The sequence below is a fragment of the Magallana gigas genome, chromosome 7, assembly GCF_963853765.1.
Source record: "Magallana gigas chromosome 7, xbMagGiga1.1, whole genome shotgun sequence".
Classification (NCBI taxonomy): Eukaryota; Metazoa; Mollusca; class Bivalvia; order Ostreida; family Ostreidae; genus Magallana; species Magallana gigas.
The window spans coordinates 21,851,579-21,865,619 of record NC_088859.1 but is presented as its reverse complement, the minus strand read 5'-3'; the positions used below and the strand labels follow the sequence as shown (position 1 = coordinate 21,865,619).

Here is a 14,041-nt window from a genome sequence, read left to right as displayed (position 1 = left end):
TAGTTTATTTTCAAACAAAGAAATTGGGTGGGGGGGGGGGGGGGTTCCATGCCTCAAGTGGCTGTGGCTTTAAGACAAGCTCACTTTTTATTTACAAGCCTTATATTTACGTAATGAATACCCTGAATATGAGGAAAATAAGAATTGCGAAAAAAGTGATGTCAGAAAGCTTGAATAAACTCTCAATTCCATTTTGGTAAGTGACCATCAAGGTTGATAGGCTTCAATATATGACACAAACATCACATGGTGCTGAAGTTGACAGACAGTGGAAATCTTCAACAACTTTTATACTCCTCCGGTGATAAAAGAAAAACCACGTAGACCCAAAATGTTTTATTGAAATTTATATTGAAATCAAGAAAGAATAAATTCAAAAATCTTATACAGAAAACAAAATTATTTACATCAATTTTCACTTCTGAGCACATTTTAGGCATCTAATTAAACAATTATTCCTGGGTAGCATTACTGAGGATTACAATAGGAATTTTTCACACGTGATTACATCTGACGCTATACTACAAGTTTGAATACAGATATGCATGCTTAAACTTTTTTTTTATTATCAAAAAATATAACTAAGTCACAAAGTAAGTAATTCAAAACTGCAAAACAAACTTATCAATAATAATAACTGAAAAAAAAATGTCTATTGATGAATTACTAAAAATAATTTGAACAATTTCACATTAAACATAATTATTTTAAATTTTCAGCAAGTGAATTTCAAGATATAATGCCCAGCTGAAGAATTTTGTTTGTTAAATAAAAAAAACGTCACGTGACAGCATGTAATGACACTGACCTTCACAATATGACCACAATTATCGAAAAAATTCTGACCAAAAAAAAAAGAGTGATCAAAATTTCCTACATTTCTAAAAGTTCTTGATTTCCTCAACACAATTTAAGGAGAAAAAAAAATAAGTGAAAAACTCTGGCATCTCTACTTTGCAAAAATGAAGGAAACTTGATCACCCAGACAAAATTATATACACAATGTACAAGCAGGCCGATTTCTGGCTCTCGGTGTTCGGCACTTCATATGTTAGAAAACATTTCCAATATATTAACTTTGACCTAGGTCATCACTGCAAATCATCAGAGCATAACCGCTGAATAAAAACAAATGGTAATCGATATTCATTTTGAAATGCATATATACGTTACACATATATGCTCCGAAAACTAGTCATCAATCAGGCAAAAATGTTGCACTGCTTTGAAGAATGTGCATCAAACTTTCCACAAAAAATTCTCAGCACGCGTCTCTGTGGTCGACAGAATTTGGTGCTATTGGCTTGACCCACCCCCCACATGTGAAAAGCTGAACAGACTCATTTTAGCAGACCCTCTGGCCGGGCCCGAGCCTTTATTTGTTTAGCTTCTCTATGTTGATGGTGTTCCTTCTTTCTATCTTCCTTTCTCTCTCTCTATACGACCACGCCTCTTTATCACAGTGGCAGCACTGTGAGATAGGTGTGTCGGATTATGGAGCAGTTTTAGCCGGCAAGAATCTTGCGGGTTTTATTGGCTAGTTCATACCCAGGGTGTCCAACCTTCATACAGGACCGATAGATTATCCAGATTTCTGGCCTCTTTTAAAACAAACTCCACCTATATTTTGAAAGAAAAAAGAAACATTCTTACAAAATGTTCCAATGCATTCAACAAGTAAATGTAACTATGGAGTAAAACATAATTTAACAAAAAATCTGTTGTTTTCAAGGCACAGTACTGACTTGTTCAGCAACCGAGAATCGTTTGTTGAGGTCAGGATCTCGACCATCCAGCTTCATCTTCACCCTTCTCCATACACTGACAGCATAGGAATTCCTCTCTTGTATGGCTGAAAAACGTCATCAAATATGCATCATTCTTTGCATAAATTCAAAGAGTAAAACAGACAGTAGTAAATTTTCAACATGATACAATGTAGGTACATGGATATTTAACCATAATAATACCTTTTCCAGTTCTTGGATCTCTTGAAACCTTGTCTAACTTCTTACCACTTTGGCCTGAAAAAATATTTTGCATTCAAAAATCATGTATAGCATAGGCAAAATAAATTATTTATAACAATCTTAATCAATATTGGTATAAAATATATCATATTTAAACAGAATATTTTAATCAATTCATTTTGCATTAGAGATTAAAGTGATAAAGTGATATTAAAATACATAAGAGAGAGAGAGAGAGAGAGAGAGAGAGAGAGAGAGAGAGAGAGAGAGAGAGGTGGCCTACTTGATATTTTAGCCATCAGGTTGATGTGAGGACTACTGCCCAGGCTGGTCTCCTTGTGGAGTGGTTTCCTGATTGGACTAGACAACTCCTTGGACTCCAGGGGTTTCTTCAGGGCTAAAAATTAGCATTCAATCAATCACAAAAAATTCTATGCTCATAACATGTGCATTTTTCTCATCTTTAATTTTTGTTAAACCATTAAAAACTATCAAGCAATGACTATATAATAAATTCAATGGAAAAGAATCCACATGGTGCCCAGTTCATGTAGTTAGTCAAAGCATTAAGGACTGACCAGGCCCACATGAACCTGGTTCATATAAATAATCAAAGCATTAAGGACTAACCAGAAGCGAAGCTGGACTCCGAGGGAGTGTCTGTGGATTCCTCCTCGTCTGATATCAGTGGAGGCGCAAGGTTTACCAAATCATCAAAAATTCTGCAAAAATATAAGACATATTATTCACTGTAAGTTATTCAAGTAATCAAAGCATGTCTTTCACCAGTTAAATTTGGAATACTGTATTGAAATACCACAGTTTGCAGTGTTGAGACATTGTACCATTCGCAGTGATGTACAGTACATGACTACATGAAGACATAGTACCCATGCACTTACTGAGGGACCTGCATCAGCAGCGTTTCTATCATAGAGTCCGTCTCCGTCATGCCTTCCTTTGTCATGTCCTCCATCAGGACGAGCTTCAGCACCATGGCCAGGTTCTCCGAGAAGTTCTTGTAGACACACAGGTATTCCCTGATGCCATTGAAGACCGGGGAATCCCCTTCATCTTGTTCTTCCAACTTTAAACAAAGCATGACATTAATGGAGATATTGTAGATTGTACAAGCTACTCAATATATTTCTGAATCAAATAGTGTAAATCAAATAAGAATATGAAATTTGAGTTGAACAATATTTATTTTGAAAAGAAATAGGGTTGGACAGTAGTCAAAACTAATTTTTGTCCTCTTTGTGCTAGTGCATGTTTATACTTTCAAATTCTTTCCATAAAATTGTACATCCTCATAAGCTAAAAGTCAATAGATGTTTCTAGAGTGAGTACTGTCAGTGGTTGACTTTAAAGACTCAAAATATTAACCTTAGTGTCTGTGCAACAGTGACAGAGCCTGAAAATCTAATACATGTACATTATTTTCTTGGCCCAAAAGACACTGAACTATACCTTGGACATGGACTTGAGAATAGTGCGAATGTCGGACATCAACTTATGGTGGGTGGTCAGGATTGTCTTAATGGCTGTCACTTCATCTTTAATAGCATCCTAGAATGTAACAAAAGAGTTATCAACGTAAAGCAGACTACCATAACATGTCAGAGCAGGCCTAGTCTTGACTTCGAACAAAGTAAACTGTTACACATGTTATAAAGTGCAATAACAAAATGACATTTAAAAGAACGAGTGATGAGTTATGCTCCATCAAGTTTGGCGTTCAGTGGAGTGTGACTGACCTGTGCAGTGTCCACGTCCTTGTGGAGTTTCTCCGCCTCTTGACGCAGCATGTCTGTCTGACTCTGTATGTCGGCACGACATTCCTCCAGCCACTTCCTGTCAATCCTCTGGCTCTCTCCAGCACCCTGTGAAAGTCATGTCATAAAGTCACATTAAGGTTATCAAGCAATCTCTTTTTACTGAATTTCGGGGTCTTGATGGATCTCAATAAACTGAAATTTTTATCTCATGATATTTTAAGTCAAAGTTTGTTTATCTATGCAAAAAAAACCCCCAAAGGCACAAGCATATCTATTTATCTAGCTAAAATGCCTTGTATTAATGGTTCAAAATTTATACATGAACTATTAATAAAATAACATTGTTGTGATGAACATCTAGAATGATGATGATGGGGTTTTGGCGGGTGACAAGATAAGAAAAAGAAAGGGGGTCTTACTTTGGTATTCATCAGCAGAATTTCTGTTTCTGTAACAGAGCTATTTGTGGACTCCATCATCATGCAAGTCTCACTGCACCTAAAAAAGTCACAGAGCATAGTAACTTAAGAAAGCCCATTCTATAGAGATAAAATTTAATGGCTTCACATAATCAAAAGCTTATCTTGTATCGAATCAGCATCATTAGTCTGGTGCTTACTTGTTGATGAGGCTGAGGAAGTTGGTATCTGAGGCGGACGCCTCACTGGTCCTGGTCCTCAACGCCTCCAGGTGGAGAATTCCCTGACACAGACTCACCACCTCGGTAGCCTTCTTTCTCTCCTCCTGAAATTATAATGGAAAAAGTTGATAAAGGGAAATGCTGAAACTTTGAAGTGGGCATATCCCCCCAGAAATATCTTTTGAACATAATTTTTTTTGTAAAAACTATTTTTTAAACAGTATTGAATATTAAACTTAAAATCACATCAAACTTAAGGTTGGTACAGTAATTAAAACTGTATCTGTACGTAGATACTCCAGATTTAGGACATTTTCATCACATAATATAAACATTGCTTCATGGAAAATGCCACTACTGTATAAAACTGCCCTTCTTTATTAGCATTACTGTATGATAATGCAAAACAGCCCTGACCTCATACAGCAGTTTCCTGAGGCTGCTAGCGTCATCGAACTGTTGCAGGACCAGGTTGAGTGAGGGGTTGGCCCCGGCCGCCCACTTCAGTCGCTGGATGATGCTGCTCTCCAGCTGGATGTAGTGGGAGTAACAGTTGACCAGGCCCGTCTCCTGGGACGCCAACGCCTGCATGCTCTGTAAAACAGGTCATTACAGCTACACAGCCATACTAAGAACTTTGACTTCATGTTTAACTACTTTTATGACATTCATATTTACTGTGGAATCATTAAAATTCGTGGTGGCTCAGTTTTCGTGGAATTTGTGGGTAGCCTTCTCCCACGAAATTAAATCCTCAACGAAAACAATTTTAGAAAGAGTTCTTTGTTACTGAAACAGTAGGCTACGCATCCACGAAATTACATCCCCACGAATGAGCAAAAAAGTCATAATCAACAAAAATTGGCCCCCACGAATTTAAATGATTCTAGAGTAATTCTTTTCCACAATAAAATAAAAGCTTATAAACCGCACACAAAAAACTCTGTTCTTTGTAAGGACTTTGAATTTTTATTCTACTTTTTTCAAGTCATTTATGTCTGAATCGTTACCACTTTAAACCAAAAGCTGTATTTATGATCAATATTTCTGGACATTAACACCCTTTGTTGTCTGCGTACCTTCCTCATCTCGGACATGACTGTGGCCCGGTTGGGCATCACCATCTGACTGAGTTGTCGCCCAGCTGTCACAAACAGGTCCTCGTGCAGCCACTGAACTCGAGCGAGCTGTAGCTGAGATCTATGCAGGCAGTTCTTCATCACCACCAGACTCGAGTCCAACCTCCTACAAATTGTCCATAGCATTTTACAACCAGGCAAAAGACAGAAAACTTTTCAACTTGATCCTTTCAAATGTTGTAGTTTTAAAAAGGTAATTTCTGAAAAGATTTTCTTTGCATGGTATGTCTGATACTCTTATGTGCAATTTTAATACAGATTTCTTTTAAACAATTATAATCATTACAGCAAAATCTAAAGTGTGTACAGGAGATAATAAGCCTTTTACACCTTTTCTTTCAACAGATCCAACAAGTTTCCATGGGACCCCTGTCTCTTACCTTGCTAGATCGTGCCTCCTCCAGACCGAGTCTAGGGCGCTTACGATGGTGCTAGCCTGGGTGAAGTGCATGTGCTGGAACTGGCTGTTCCTCAGACATACATCCACTGCCTTCTTCCTGAGGTCCTCCAGGGGGACCTTCGACTCGGCCCCGATGTCTTTTAATTCGATCTCAGCCGTCACGTTCACTCCCAGGGCATCAATAAACACACACAGCATGTAGCCCAGGACTTGAGATGGGAACCCTATCACCTACAAATAATAGCCAGTATTGTTAATCTTGAAATAACAGGGAAAAAAATCATCAAATTTTTCTTGATTTAACTTGAAGCACTGCACATGCTCACCTGTTTGCGAACGTATTCGGCGATGAAGCGCTTGATTGGTCTAGACAACTGCTCATCGTCATAACAATTTCCACCTTCAATTCCTACAAGAATTACCAAAATGTGTGATCATCCATTTTCAGTAGTGATTAAACATATAAATTCCAAACACCAAACCTATCCACTGAATTACATTTAAGACAATGAGTGTAAGAACTGACCTTGCAGATTGGCAGCATACTGAGTGCACATGTGGAAAAATGTCTGCATGGCCTGCAAGCGTTTCACGAAAAACAGACTGGACAAATAATGTCTGGTACTGCTGGTGAAGGAGGAAAGCTGTAAACAGAAAGTGAAAGTTACTGACTAAACAGAAAGTGAGTCACTGTAGATTTATTATTTCACACAGGTACTTCATTTTGCATTTCCATCATTCTGATTAAAATTGCAAGAATATAAAATCGAGAATGCCAAACTTTAATGAGGATTTCATATTAGTGCATTACTGTCAGAAATATCAAAGCCAGATTCTTAAAATGAACGATGGGTGCTTTTACGATAATACTCAAAGGTTATTTCCTCGCATTTTATTAGGAATATCAGAAGCTGGTAATAGCTGGGACAATTTGTGCTCATTGTTTAAATGTTAAGTCCCCCAGTACCTGCATGGCCTTTCCTTCCCTGACTGCGTCCACTTTCCTCCAGACCTCAGGCACCTTAAGGGAGTCCATGGCCTCCATCAACCCTGTAAACTCATCCTCCAGACGGGTGAACAGTCCATTGAACCCCATCAGGAGCATCTGCCCCGGGGACATATCCCCCTCCCCTGACCCAGCCAGGATCTCCTGGTACTGAGTCTGCATTCTCTTGACCACCGCCATCATCTCCAAGTTATCATTCTACAGACAAATTAAATATTTTTTTTTTAAATGTTAAAAATCAAAACTTAAACTTGTTAAGTACAAAAACATGCAACATGAGTGTATATGTATTTATATTTCAAACAATGTAGAAACTTAAAAGTGCAGATCTTAAATGAACACATTTATGTCAAAGCCCTATGATATGTCTTACCTCACACCCCATGATTGCGTTCCTGTGCAATGACTCTAGCTGTGCTATGATGGTCTCCGTGGAGTACCCAGCATCTGTGAACAACTTCTCCAGGTCCTGTAGGGCGGAGCACACGCTGGCATTCTGTGCCTGGATCGCCTTCACTGCCTCAGGCAGGATGATGGACCGGAAGTTCAAGTTCAAATCCTATGGGCAAGTACGTAAAGAGTTAAAGCTCAAAATAAAGTTGAAATTTATACATGCATAGCTAGGTACTATTTTTTAGACATATAATAATAATTGTACATAATTATCACTATCAAGTTTGAGAGTATAACACACGATTTAAAATGAGCAACTTTGCAACATTCATTCATCACTGTTTTTTACTAAAAAACATTGTTTAACATTTATTTAAAATGACCATGCTTTAGAATGATTCATACCTGTAGAGCTGTGTAGACGCTGTGAGTGGAGGTCAAGGCCAGATAGAGGGAGCTGAAGTGCTCCAGGTCCTGTACGGAGGTGTTGACTTTCAGGATGTCGATGTAGTGCATCACGTTACTGCTCATACTGCACAGCTCATCCAGGAACCAGTCCCCGTCCCGCGATGTCAGGTCCATCAGCCGGTCCCCCGCACCTGTAACCAAAATATACAGGTACATGTATCTACTGGTATACCCTGGTTATCAAGGACGGCAAAAACATCTTTTGAAAAATATCACCATACAATATACACAATGGTAAGAAACTACTTGTCTCTGTTAATGCTACTATTAGTTGGATGCCAGAATTAACAAAGAACCTCCATCATATCATTCCAAGTTTGGAATCATTGAATTATCCTACATAATGATGAAGGAGTCAGACATACCTGCGGCTGCTCCTTCCATCTGGTTGTAGCGCTTGTTGAGTGCACAAAGGGCAGAGATGACCCAGGCCATCAGACTGGACACACCACTCATCCCATTCTCTAAACATAACCAGATATTAAGAAATTTAAACAATGAAGCCAGTGTGATAACTTATACATGTACACATATAACATCATACACAATACATGAATTAATAAACATTGGCATTTGGACTGACCTCTGACAAAAGCCTGCACAGTCTTGTTCTGTTCCAGGATCTGGCGCTCCAAGTATTCCGTCTCCGAATTCTCCTGGCTTCTTCTCTCCAACAACTGAAACATGCATTATGAACCAACAATAATTAAAATGAAACAAATGAAAGTCTTATTATTTTTACACTTAGCTCTTTTATCTTTACATCTTGATGTTTTAAGCCTCTCCTTTTATAAGCCTTTAGATGTTATACCTTGATGAGGCGGGAGTTGACGTCAGTGATAATCCCCTGTATCCTGGCCTCCGTGTTCAATACATGCTGGGTTTTAGTCGTCGAAAATCCCTGCCTACCATACAACTCATGGAACTGACTCACTATGTCTTCACATCTGCAATATAGACATATCATGTATACTTGCAATTGAAATGTATTTATCAGACTGATATACTGAAGCAGTGTGTAAGGATGCAGTGGAATTAGATACTGCTATAGATATTGACCTAAAGATATATGTGTAAATAAAACAGATCTATATCTTACTTCTCGGAGGTGAAATCACACAGAACTTCCTGTAGCCACATCAGGTAATACCCGGTCCTGTTCTGATCAGCGAAACTTGTTCCAAACTGCAATCAGAGAGAAATAAATTGACTAGTGAATAGAGTGTCTCCACTGTATATGTATGATACCATTCTGACCCTCTACAAGGGGATGACCAGCCCCACTGACCTGTGAGATGATGGTGGCGTAGGTGTGCAGGACGTCCATGGCCCGGTGGAGGTGTGACCGCTGTAGCTGGAGGTAACCGACCATCTCCCCCTCCAGCTGTTCACACTGAAACATACACAATAACAAATGTATAAACCATTCTACAGGCAAAGAACTTATTTTAATTGATTTATCTGGCATTATCTTTTGTACCTATTTCTAATATTGATATAAATTTTAATTTAGATAGTAAAGTATATAAGTTCCTGCTTTCATAAGGTAATACATGCATGTTCTCACAGTTTAAATATATATGTAAGTCAGTAAGTATACCTGAGACACAATCTGACTCTGGCCAGCACCCTGTAAGAAGTCAGTGACTGGGCCGAAACTGGTGGTTCCCAAATTGAGGGGGGTGGCCACATCAGCACACATCTTCTGGAATGGAGCTCCCTGGATACTCTCAACCACATGCTGTAATATGAAAGTCAGTCAAAGTATTACCATTGAGTTGTACAGAAGTTATGTTGCTCTTTTAGAAAAAATTCACATTAAGGGATAAGGGGAAAAGTTCTAGTTCACGAGTAGAGAGTGGCATTGTGAGCTGTCTGAAGGAACTCGTGTTTTACCTTGTGGAGTTTCTGCCAGTGACTGAATTCATTGATAGTCTTTTCCAGGACTTCAAATACAGAATCTCTGTTTGCCTTCACCACTGCATATTCTTCATACCTTCAAATAATCAAGAAATGATTAGGTCATGCTAGGAATGAAAGGGTCTGTAATAACTATATTTGTGCTACAAATCAGATATGCAAGTGAGATGTCTAACAGACATGTAACATGTATTCCACTTTGCAATGATATCTATTTACATTATCCTCTACCTAACGTGTCTTTGTCTTTCCTTACCTTTCATGCAATGAGAACAGTGAGTGTTCCGGGTCGTTCAATGCTTCTTTCACGACACGCTTGACCTCCTTCATGCTCTCCTGATTTCCCACCGCAGCTGAGTGCTTGTCTTCTGCCTCGCACCATCTTCTGACTTCCTCCCTCAGTTTGGGCAGAGCCCTCAAAAGATCATCTCTGTATAAGATAAATAACATCTAATTAAAACTTATTTTTTTCCTATAAAAAAAGTTAGCCCACAAAGACATTAAAAAAAAATTCATAAGTAACCATAAGGTTAATAGTACTATGGAAGATGTACTGAAAATGTTTTCAACAGACCTGTTCTTAATCCAAGGAACTTTCATTTCAGCCATCCTGATGGAAAACATGCTCAGAGTAATCTCCCTTTCCATGTCCCTCTTTGTCTGTCGATTATCTCCCCCTGCCCCGAGGACAGACAGTCCCCCACCCCCATAGAATGCTCCTGCATACCCCCCCTCGTTTCCTGTTGTCCAGTCTACCAGGGGGTCATACACAAATGCCTCCAACAGGGTCAGGAGAGTCTCGCGACCCTTCCTCAGGGTCTTCATCACGTGCTCACAGGAAATTCTAAACGTTCCCTGTAACAAAAGCAAACTTCAGTGAGACAAAGCATTTCCTTAGACACTGATCTCTAGATCCTAACACCGTAACATTGAAGTAATTTTAGGTTTGATATAAAGAAAATATACTCCAATACTCTGCCTACCTCAATGCCTGTTACTCCCAGTGCTGTTTCAATGTTCTGGGTTAATCTAAAGGGAACTTTTTCTGGTACCCTCAATCCCTTCCCTTTCTCAAAGCACACATTGTAGTCAATATGAACAACCTTAAGATGATAAAAAAGACAATATTAGTAATTGCATTTAAACTCCTTAACATATATTGATTAGGACACCTCAACATTAAAATGTTTACAGATGGACTTGGGAAACTGACAAAAAAATATATCTTTATCAGTAACAGACCCATAGGCCTATAGTCTGATTCCTACCTCTCCAGTAGCTAGATCCACCAGTACGTTGTCCAAATGTCGGTCGCCCAGCCCAATGATGTAGCCAATCATAGACATGACGGCGGTGGAGCGGGCGTAGCTCTGGGTGATCTGCCACCACTCGTTGGACCCTGTGCTGGAGCACCACAGCTCTCTGAAATCAAAGGAAAAAAATGCATTTATATTTATTACAAATAATTTTTATAGATTTTAATAGTTTGCTGTTGTTACTATCCATAGGTAGGGAAAAAGCACATGTACATTGTTAGGCTGTTGCTATAAGCACATGTACGTATATGCATCAAGGATCTCTCTCACTATCAATACATGTACAACATGATTACCTGGCCAGTAGATCCCCTGGGGTCTCAGCTATCAAGTCCTGTAACACACTCCTTAACACACTCAGCGGCCATTCCTTGCGGTTCTCCAAGTTTGTTATACCCTTCAAACAAAAAATTTGAAAGTTAAAGAAAATTTTGTGCTGACAATGTAAGAAATACACATGCATGCTTAGAATAGCAGTGTGAGGGGGTTATTACCTTTTCTCTGAGTGCAGGGGTGAGCTGGTTGTAGAAGATCTCGCTGGGCCGTAGGATGGTGGTCGCCTGGTTGGTGGAGGAAGCACTGCTGGTACTCTGATTCTATAACAGTCAACACAGATACTTACATGCACATATAAGTCAATGGTAAATGTACTTACAATGTCTCAAGCTTCCATATCTTGTGTTGAAAAATAATGACTAAAAATGGTTTATGGAAGTTGTTCAGTTTGAAAACAGATGATCTAGTTCAAAATTTGTTGTGGCAAGTGCACTTTCATTCTAAAAATAAGATACAGGTAGATGTTCACTGTACACGTGCCAGTATGATGTACATGTGTATATCCAGATTGTTCTTATTTCCTGACCCCTGGACGCTTGCAGATTGGTTGACTCACCTTTATGGACTGGGCTAGAGCGTCCCTCTGCTGCCATCTCTTGTAAAGACTGAACAGGGGCGTGGCACCATCCACCCATTGAATCAGTCCCGAGCGGGGCCCCAAGGGGGTCACTGAGTAGTGGCGGGCACGGAACAGCTGCTGCTCTTGTCTGTCAATGAGGCAAGGTTTACAATATTTCATTCAGGTACCGGATATTAAATATACCGTGATTCTTGATACATGTACCATGATTTAATAGCAGATAATTATTACCTGTTGTCATTTACAAACATATTGTTGACAATTCCCAAGAACTGCATGATCCTCTCATCTAAATGTAAGTCTTCCAGTCCTTTGAACAAGTATGGGTATCTGAAACAGGAAAACAAAAACATTAAGACTAGGATTCAGTTTTCCCATGCAGACTTGATTTATTCTCATAAAACTGACTTCTACCTTTTCCCATCGGACCCCAACAAAATCAGCTTCTTGGGCTTAGTCTTTGTGGGCAGTATTTGTACTGTGTTGGAGACTGACTCAACAGTCACAACCTGTGGACAAACACATCATACATGAAAGAATAACATGAAAATGCAGCACCTTCCCAAATATACATGCATTTGTCCATTGTTCAAAATGAGCCACAGTACCATCTAGTAGTTTTACCTTTCCTGACATGCCCAGACCGGGCATGGCTATAACTGTAGACTTCAGAGACTGAAGCTTAGGACTGATCTTGTCCATCTTCAGGATCAGACTGCTTCTCTTCTGAGCTCTTGACTGTAGACTGCTGTGGAGCTGATTTAGGGGAAAAATGTATAATAAATCTCCCACTCCATAGACTACACTGATTATGAACATAAATCTCAGATACAGTCCAAAGTTACACCTTTTATTATTACCTCTCATGCAATATACAATTTTATTGAGATGCTACTGTATTGTACATGTAAGTATTATAAGGATTTATCATATGCAAACAGCTGTTTATCAGCTGACTTGCTGTACCTGTTTGAAAGGTTGCCAGCTGCTGCTTGGGTGATTAGGGTTAGTGGGATTCCTCAATCTATCCATTGCCATGGTGATTAGTTTCCCATAATTCTCCTGAAACCACTGCTCATGTGGAGTTTCCACTTCCTGTGATGTGATTTCCTGAAGTCTCTCTAGAGTGTATAATGTCTGAAAGGGAAAATGAAAACATGAATTCCATATCTTATAAGCAATAAGATAATATCAAACTAGTTTCCATCCCAATATAACATTGCTTCTATGTTCTTACGGGCTTCATGATGGTTCTATGTTTCTCCTTAATAATGGCCATCTTCTCGTCCTTGGTCAGGCTGGCGTTGTTCATGACCTTTTTGACCTCCGCCTCTAGCTGCTGTAACTTCCTGTTGACGTCGATGTGCTGCTGATTGAGCGTGCCCAGCCAGAGTTCGTCCCAGAGCAGTGTGATCCTTCGCAGCTCGTGAACAAGCTGCTTCACCTCCCGAATCATCCTTATAAAATACAATCCAATCATAAATACCAGTACATGTATAGGGTGTTAGTTTACATTGAGTCAAGAAGTATAACTCTTACTTCTGATCCCTCTGTTTATTATCTCCCCTTAAGGAAGCTTGTTTTGTTATAAAAAATTAGTTTGTATATAGATTGAATAGAGCAAACTTTCTAACATAGGGTTTAATATTGTTATCCACTTTTTAATAAAGGGGTAGTTCTTTTAAATGTGAAAATACACAAGGATACTGATCAAAATAGGATTCATACAGTGTACAAATCTTGTAATTGACCTTTGACATTTAACATTATCAGATGGATTTAAGTAGTATCTTACATTGGATTGTTGTGAGACAGAGCCTCAACAATGGAGGCCAGACAGTTCTGTAGCATTGTGTTGGTAACATCCTCCTCTTCGCTGTCTTCCTCCTGCGACTTGTCTTCATCTTCCTCCTCATCCATCTGCTTCGTCAAGTACTGGTTCAGTAAGCCTAGCCACAAGAGATCATTGAAATTAAAATTCATTACATTTAAAGAAATGATCACACTTGTTGGTTAGTAAGAGATTTATCCTTAACTTAAAAACTGTGTATTTACAATGAGGCAATTTTTAGTCTCTCCAACCAAATAAGTTGAT

The 14,041-nt window shown here is 39.0% G+C and overlaps 1 protein-coding gene across 2 annotated transcripts in view; it reads right to left on the bottom strand.

Moving 5' to 3' along the window:
• Positions 1-317: 317 nt before the first annotated feature.
• Positions 318-14,041, bottom strand: part of LOC105347393 (serine/threonine-protein kinase SMG1) — a 28,236-nt gene continuing 14,512 nt past the window's right edge. For both annotated transcript variants that reach the window (XM_011456463.4, XM_034458546.2), the window contains exons 37-74: positions 13,742-13,895; positions 13,184-13,403; positions 12,913-13,083; positions 12,571-12,702; positions 12,361-12,455; positions 12,178-12,276; positions 11,923-12,073; positions 11,525-11,626; positions 11,327-11,427; positions 10,983-11,136; positions 10,698-10,817; positions 10,289-10,569; positions 9,971-10,144; positions 9,691-9,790; positions 9,395-9,535; positions 9,083-9,187; positions 8,894-8,979; positions 8,606-8,741; positions 8,378-8,471; positions 8,160-8,258; positions 7,732-7,925; positions 7,307-7,492; positions 6,895-7,131; positions 6,454-6,571; positions 6,254-6,336; positions 5,908-6,158; positions 5,468-5,633; positions 4,806-4,982; positions 4,368-4,492; positions 4,168-4,246; positions 3,728-3,853; positions 3,441-3,539; positions 2,873-3,057; positions 2,601-2,692; positions 2,254-2,367; positions 1,971-2,024; positions 1,746-1,852; positions 318-1,620 (exon numbers count right to left, since the gene is read on the bottom strand). In XM_011456463.4, coding sequence (XP_011454765.3) covers positions 1,543-1,620; positions 1,746-1,852; positions 1,971-2,024; positions 2,254-2,367; positions 2,601-2,692; positions 2,873-3,057; positions 3,441-3,539; positions 3,728-3,853; positions 4,168-4,246; positions 4,368-4,492; positions 4,806-4,982; positions 5,468-5,633; positions 5,908-6,158; positions 6,254-6,336; positions 6,454-6,571; positions 6,895-7,131; positions 7,307-7,492; positions 7,732-7,925; positions 8,160-8,258; positions 8,378-8,471; positions 8,606-8,741; positions 8,894-8,979; positions 9,083-9,187; positions 9,395-9,535; positions 9,691-9,790; positions 9,971-10,144; positions 10,289-10,569; positions 10,698-10,817; positions 10,983-11,136; positions 11,327-11,427; positions 11,525-11,626; positions 11,923-12,073; positions 12,178-12,276; positions 12,361-12,455; positions 12,571-12,702; positions 12,913-13,083; positions 13,184-13,403; positions 13,742-13,895 — 5,186 coding nt within the window. In that variant the 3' untranslated portion in view covers positions 318-1,542. The remainder of the gene's footprint in view (positions 1,621-1,745; positions 1,853-1,970; positions 2,025-2,253; positions 2,368-2,600; positions 2,693-2,872; positions 3,058-3,440; positions 3,540-3,727; positions 3,854-4,167; positions 4,247-4,367; positions 4,493-4,805; positions 4,983-5,467; positions 5,634-5,907; positions 6,159-6,253; positions 6,337-6,453; positions 6,572-6,894; positions 7,132-7,306; positions 7,493-7,731; positions 7,926-8,159; positions 8,259-8,377; positions 8,472-8,605; positions 8,742-8,893; positions 8,980-9,082; positions 9,188-9,394; positions 9,536-9,690; positions 9,791-9,970; positions 10,145-10,288; positions 10,570-10,697; positions 10,818-10,982; positions 11,137-11,326; positions 11,428-11,524; positions 11,627-11,922; positions 12,074-12,177; positions 12,277-12,360; positions 12,456-12,570; positions 12,703-12,912; positions 13,084-13,183; positions 13,404-13,741; positions 13,896-14,041) is intronic.